The sequence below is a fragment of the Schistocerca serialis genome, chromosome 2 (assembly GCF_023864345.2).
Source record: "Schistocerca serialis cubense isolate TAMUIC-IGC-003099 chromosome 2, iqSchSeri2.2, whole genome shotgun sequence".
Taxonomy (NCBI): domain Eukaryota; kingdom Metazoa; phylum Arthropoda; class Insecta; order Orthoptera; family Acrididae; genus Schistocerca; species Schistocerca serialis.
In genome coordinates this window covers 163943464-163950980 of record NC_064639.1, presented here as the reverse complement: position 1 = coordinate 163950980, position 7517 = coordinate 163943464, and the positions used below count along the sequence as shown (strand labels likewise).

Below are 7517 nucleotides of genomic sequence, written 5' to 3'. Positions count from 1 at the left end.
TCACATTATACGGCGACGGCAAAATGCCGCTGCCGTGCCGTGCTGCAGCCGTGTCTTGCCACTACAACAGACGGTCGCCGTACGGCAAGTTCGACAACAGTGGCCTACGTGACTAAGTGCATGCTTTCACACTGGACGGTTTTGAGCCGTACGGCGTCGACTAGTTCGTTGTAGTGTCGTTTTATTCATTTGTGTTTATTCTTGTTTACTGAAAAGTGTAGAAGAATGGATGAAATTGATACTGAACTTTTGATAACCTTGGTGGAAGTAAGACCTGTTCTGTGGGACAAAACTCTAGATGCGTATAGAGATCGTATTGCTACAAAGAATGCTTGGCGGGAAGTTTGCGTAGCACTGAAGCAAGATTTTGATGAGATGGAAGACAAAGATAAAAATGCGTTTGGTAAGTATTTATTTAATATATTAATATTACATTTAATACGTTTTAAACAGTTTTTATTTAACGTTATAAATTTTATTCTAAAAGTAAATCGTTTGTTTATAAGTAAATTACTGCTACCAGTCACGTTTTTTTTGTTTTGTTTATATTTTGCACGACGCGTTTCGGGAAATAATTCCCATCCTTAAGTGCGTTTTTCTCTAAGTTTTCATCATGTGTGGTGTCTTTTTATGTGTCAGGTCTTGCATTCTGTTTTCTTTACTGTAATTTATAAGAGAAACACGCACAAGACCTCACAAATAAAAAAACACTACACATAATGAAAACTTAGAGAAAAAAACGCACTTGAAGATCGGAATTATTTCCCGAAACGCGTCGTACAAAATATAAACAAAACGATTAAAAACGTGAGTGGTAGCAGTAATTTATTTATAAAGAAAACTATTTACTATACAGTCGCAGGCTTTCACAAACAATCTACAAAAAGGAAAAGGCTTGTTAATTTATATCTTTGACATCTGCCATGACACGCTTCCAGCATTTGTCATAAAATATTTACAAAGAGTGTTCCTTATGGCGTTGGCTGTCAGTCCTCCTCTTATGTTGGCATCTTGGGCTAAGTCTTCCAAACCAGTGAAGGATGTGGTGTCTTCAATTATAAATCCATCTCTCTGACGTACAAAATTGTGTAAAACAATGCAAGCTTTAACCATTTTTACTGCAAAATCTGGATGAACATTTAAAGGTCGGTGAAACAACCGCCACTTATTGGTGAGGATGCCAAAAGCACATTCCACATACCTCCTTGCTCTGCACAAACGGTAATTAAATACACGTTTCTCAACTGTCAAGTTTGTTCCCCCAAAAGGCCGGAGCAAATGCGTGTGTAGGCCAAATGCTGCGTCTCCCACGAAGAAGTAGGGTACTTTTGGACCTTCCGTACCAGGCAGACATTGGACGTCTGGAAATTCCAGGGAATTACTTTCTATTGACTTCCATAAACTGGACCGTCTGAACACTGAAGAGTCACAGTCTTTGCCATAACTTCCTACGTCGACATAAATGAACCTGTAGTTGGAATCCGCTACAGCCATCAGAACCACAGAAAAGTATTCTTTGTAATTGAAGTACATTGATCCGCTATTAAATGGGGCAGTAAGACGGATATGTTTTCCATCCACCGCTCCTAAGCAGTGGGGGAAATTAGCAGTACGTTCAAATCCAGCCGCTATTGATTCCCATACCTCTTTGGTCGGTCTTTGTATACATTCTTCCCGCAGTGATGACCAAATTGCTGTGCATACATCATTAACCACTTTACTTGCTGTAGAAATCCCAATTCTGTACTGGAAATGTAAGTCAGTGAAGGAACAACCGCTTGCCAGATACCTGAACAAAACGAAAAAAAATCAGTGACATTTAGTTTGCAGTGGACATTTTTTGTTACAGTTTTGCTTTTTTCTATACAAAATTAAAATGTTTTCATACAGTTTTGTTTTCTTTTGATGTAGGTATAGAAGTAATACGGAGGTGGACCAATCTACGAGACTCCTTTGTGAAGTCAAACATAAAAATTCAAGCTGCGAAAAAAAGTGGCTCAGCAGCAAAGAAAATGAAAAAGTATGTATATTCTGATCAGCTGCAGTTTCTAAAAAAGCTGTATGATGCTCGAGAGACGGAGGACAGTTTTCAATCGGAACGCACCGCCAGACTGGAAGAAGATATAGAAACGCAGGGCTCCGTCGAAAATACTGAGAATGTTTCTGGGCCATTTGATACAGCACCCACACAACAAACATCCAAAAGCGAGTGCCATACAAACAGAAAACATAGAAAACCTGATGCAATCGAAATGAAAATATTACGAGCTCTGGAAGAAGACAAACCTTGCAGCAAAATGTCATTTTTACTTAGTCTGAAGCCTCATCTGGAAAAATTTGATGAACAGGATTATCTTCAGTTTCAGATGGGAGTCCTCAAAGTTATAGAAAATATATATGAAAGGAGAAATATATTGACAGCTCAACCTCCTCCATTTACCCATTACACACCTCCCATGCCCTATAATAATAGATTTCAAGCTTATTCTTATTCACCTATGGAAAATGCTGCTCCAATATCCTCTTACCATACGCATCAGATTCGTCCTCCTCCAGCTGCACCAAACCCAACTACTTTTCTCGAACAACCATTACAGACTTCTCAAGGTCGCAGTTCTTATCAACGAATTAATAAAGTGCCACCACCATACCCTTCGCCTTCCACAAGTAGCCATGAAGGCCCACCATCAACAACGCAGTTCTACAACGTTTTTGCAGAGAGCCTGTCGCCACAAAGTGACAGTACAGTCAGTCCTGCTACAAACTCTTTGGTTTCAACTGCTGATATTGATATTGACTTTTCTACTTCATAATCTGAGCGTAATAAAAATGTAAAACACAAATAAATAAGTAAATAAACAGAACTAGTTTTTATGTATTAAATTACCTTAACGTGATAGCCAGCATTTGAACAGGTTGGATGCAATTGCGGAATTGTGTGTTTTGTCGTTGTAACACATCCTTTAGTTTTCTATGTAATTCGTCAAACGAGGTAATAGACATTCGGAAATAGTTAAAGAATTTATTTCCGTCGTTCCTCAAATCTTCAAAGAGTGTATAAAATAAACCCACTTCGTCTCTTCTCTGGTTAATGGGGTGTACCCACAAAAGACGACCTTTTCTTTTGCGGCGACGATGAAGCAACCACAAAGCAACAACTCGTTTACGGTTCATCTTGATACACACATTAAGCAAACTGAATAGACACCAACAACTGGTCACGTCAAAAAGCCGTGTAATGTGAAAGCAACACAGGCACGGCTAAAACTCGTACGGCTTTTTGCCGTACGGTCAAAACCGTATAGTGTGAAAGCGGCGTAATGACTGTGAGTCAAGCCGGAGCAGAGGTACTGACAGAGGTAACGAGTGTCGCAATCGAGAGGATAATGGGCCACATCGTTGTAGTCGTAGTCCTTCAAGAAGAGGGAGAGGTGCTTTTCAGAGGGGTATGAATAGGGGAGGATATTATGGTAGAAATAGAGAATATCATAATGTTAACCTCAGGGGGCAATAGCGTTCTTTGCATTGCTAGGTAGATGATGACTACCAGGTACGTGAGTTAACTAATGGCATTACTTCGTTTCCTTTCATGCTGTTAATTCTTTTTCTTCTTTCATTCTGAGCTGTATTCTGCTTTCTTTAACATTCTTCTCTATCCACGGCTACGACAAAAGTTTTACACAAACTGAGACAACAAACCCAATTATTGACAGCATAGTAACCCAGCAGGATAAACGTCTGCATTGCACAGGTGAAAAACAGGAATTGACGGAATATATGAGAACAGGAAGTTTTATAACACGAAAGCATAGGATCACAGATGCACATGCAAAAGAACACGGTATTACGTTGGATTAAAAAACACCAGAATAGTTTTAAATGACATTTGAAAAACATGTCACAAAGTACACAGTGGCACGATTCATTTTTTAAGTTTAAAGAACCAGCAAGAATATTATTACGCATTATGTTTGAAAAATCTGACAAAAGTAGCAGATAAGTGAAACATGAGCTTAATTACATCAGGCATGAAATAGAATAAGTTTTCTAAAGATTAGCTAGCAGTCGCAGAGAAGAGAACGACGCCAAACCAGGTAAGTGAATATGACGAAAATTACGAAAGAATAGGATTTGGTGGCAGAAAACGAGATCAGGAGATTACTAGTGCAAAGGTTGTGTTAAGCTTTATGGAGGTAAATACTATATTCTTAAGTATGAATTGCCAGCGACGTAGTTTCCACTGAGGTAATTGAGTATGTGTTTATAGGCAAGGGATGGTCCTGCCAAAGAGGTTTATGTTGTGGAGGATTATTATTTTTAGGCGACAGGTAAGTTGGCCAATTGTAGATGAGAAGTGAGGAAAGGAGAATTATTCGGCGACCTGTAAGTCGGCCCATTATAATGCAGTGTGAGAAAGCGGAGGTTTAAGGCGACACATGAGTCGACCCATTATTTGGGAGGTATTCATTGGCGAAGTGGTTTTCGCCAACTGGTTATGAAGTACAAGGGAATAGATGTATTATTGTTGACATGAGCAAGACACAACACTAACACGAAAATCTCAAGGGACACAGACAGTACATTTACGATTTAAAGATAAGGCCACATTATATAAGGTATGAAGAGTAGTTCACTGGTTTATAATATGGAGTACGAAGAGTAAAATGCTAGCTATAAACAGTTCAGTCTGCCCCTACGAAATGAAGTCACATAATGCTTAACATACGAATATTGACGCTATAATGTTATGAAATGATTACAGATGTGTACACATGAATACAGTTCCACTGACTGTGTAAGTAGTAACAAGATTTATGATAAGAGAAAGGTATGGTAACTCTTACTGTTGAGTAATGCAACGTTTCTGGTAGTCGAAATTTTCTTTGAGATTTATTCTGAAATGTTCTCTCAATATCTGTGAATCGCAATTGTGCGCCTATTAATGATTAAGCAACCGTTGAAGTAACAACTAAAATGAGACTGTATTAACAAAATATAGATATAACATTAAAGAATATGAGAGGTGTAGCAGTCAAATAAGTCTGCGTACCGAAACAGTTGTACGGCGCAGCACCGTCTGCTAGATTTAAAGCGCACAACACCAGCTGTCGTCTTATGAACGAATCGACGAGTACGTCACATGTTGTGAATGGACACTGACCTTACGTTGCTACGGGCAACGCCCTAGCCACATGTTAGCAGTCACTGTTTACAAACGGTGGCACTGCATGTAAACAAAGAATAATGTTTACTTTTTGAGTCTATTTAGGTTCATATTCATTGTATGGTATAATCAAGTTTATTTCAGGGTTTATTTAAGTTCTATTAGAAATCTAATGTAAGGCATTTTGTATTGTTACATGAATTGTACCTGTCCTGTACGCTGGAGTTCGAGACTGGGAATGGACAATCACTTGTCAAACTCGGCACCAATTGAGACTGAACTACGCAATGTAAGACCATGGCATGGACAACGGAATCTCAAGTTACTGTTGTGGATCACATGTGTTTGTTGCTGTAATGGTGAGAGTGAAGTGTTATTTCAAAGTGTACGTCAAATAGTGAATTGCAGTTCTTTCTTCTCATTCTTTGTATTTCTAAAGTGGACGTCAGTTTGACGAAGTGTTAGTAAAGTGTCCTTTAAAAGACGGCAATGAGCCGATAATAATATATGTATTTAAATTTATATGTAATTTATCTGACAGTGTAATTTTCTTTGTGTCTCTTAAAGGACGGCAATGAGCTGATAAGAGGTGATTATTTTTTTGAGGTGCTATGTGTTTAGGTAACTTCATAACATTCTTTGTTGAATTTGAAAGACCGATATGAGCTGTTTTTTTATTCTGTTTTATGTGATTTCCTTTGAAAATTCTCTTATTTCTCATATGTTTTGTGTAATCATATAATGATATGCTGTTTGTAAAATGTTTACTTCTTGTTCAAATTATTCTGTGATCAGTAGATGTAACTTCATGCTGATAATGTTTGTGGTGTAGGGTGTTATTGTTTTGAATTTATTGCAGTCATCATATATTTTTTTATTCTCAGATTTTGGAAGAGTTTACTAATTATGATAGGGAAAATATGTGAAACCCATCTCCAAGCTTACGTGTTGATATCAAAGTAGGGATAGTGTGATAGCTTGGCTCTTGAGAGATTACCTATTAGTTTATAATCCTATCAAAATTTGGTTCAATTTATTTATATATTTCCAAAATTGTATGTTGTCTTCGAGAACATCCCAATTTTAGGAAATCTCAGAAGGAAAGGGATGTTTAATATTTCTGGCTTAGTCATCATATTAGTCATCATAGAAGCAGTTCCCAGAGCAGTGGAGATGTGAGAACTATATAGATGACGAAATGTGGTGTGAGGTACCTGTGACAGATGTTATGTTCGGTACCATTCCGGTGAGAAAGACCGCCTGCATAATGCTACTGCTCTGTGATTGGCTGCTGTGTTCGGAGTAACGGAGCCAAAACGTTAAAATATAGTCATTATTATTAGTTAAACTACTCATTGGAATGGCCTCACTTTTTAATATAAATGTCTCTCAACAGCTGACTATCAATCAGTCCTTTTAGAATTATTAAAAACAATTTAAGTCAAAAACAAAATACTTACGAAATTGCAGACGAAGCACTTCGGAAGCGTCCGGGTCACGCCTTTTCTGGTATGGCACGCGAAGTGTTTCGGGCTGTTCGTCACTCTGGATTAGGCAGTCGAGATGTACAGTCATGTTGCCTGTGGCAGGATGTGTTTTCCAGTATTCAGTATTAAAAGATTCCTCCGGTAGTGTTGAGGCACAGACAAGTGCCACAAATTGTGTAAAGATACAGTTTCGTACATTGTGTTTGATCATGTATTTTGCTGTATCAGAAGGTGTTGTATTAAGATCATGTAGTCTTCTGGTGTGGCTATATTAAAATACGCGAGTGGTATCCCAAAGAAGTGAGTGATACATTATTTCAGAACAGAACCTCGCTAAAAGTCAGTTTCAGCCTCAAGATACAGAACCTACGACCTGCGTGCCGTTTTCTGCGCTGGGGACATCAACTTGAAGACAGCAGGTTAGTGAACTATAACAGAACTTTCGTATTCCACACAGTGCAGTGGAAACAACTAGGTGCCTCACGTGTACTGCATGCACAGAACAAATGTGCTCAGTGACACGCCATCTGCAGTAATGCAGAGGAGGTAAATGAGGATGATCGTTATTAATACCAACAATCAATTCATTCTTCCTTTCTTGCCGTAATTGGTATGGTTGGAGAGGGTGTCATGAACCTTTTGTGTCCTCTACTGAGATAAGGTGGCCCACAGATATTGTAACTGGTCGTTGATACACTGCATACCAGCACGGGTTCGACATATGTTCTATCGGAGTCAGATCTGGGAATCTTGGTGGCTACAGCTGCACCTCAGCATCAAGTAAACAGTTTATAGAGACCTGTGCCGTGTGTGGACGAGCGCCACGATAACGTCGCGTGAGAGCTAACACATAGGGAAACAGGGTG

The 7517-nt window shown here is 38.8% G+C and overlaps 1 protein-coding gene across 1 annotated transcript; it reads left to right on the top strand.

Annotated features, from left to right (window-relative positions):
* Nucleotides 1–225: 225 nt before the first annotated feature.
* Nucleotides 226–2813, top strand: LOC126455823 (uncharacterized). The gene is made up of 2 exons (XM_050091585.1): nt 226–403; nt 1912–2813. Exons 1-2 carry the CDS (start codon nt 226–228, stop codon nt 2811–2813), a joined length of 1080 nt encoding a protein of 359 aa, XP_049947542.1.
* The last annotated feature ends 4704 nt before the right edge of the window (nt 2814–7517 follow it).

Coding starts and splice junctions, on each gene's coding strand:
- LOC126455823 (XM_050091585.1), top strand. CDS start 226: ATGGATGAAATTGATACTGAACTTTTGATAACCTTGGTGGAAGTAAGA. Junction 404..1,911: donor CAAAGATAAAAATGCGTTTG/GTAAGTATTTAT, acceptor CTTTTGATGTAG/GTATAGAAGTAATACGGAGG.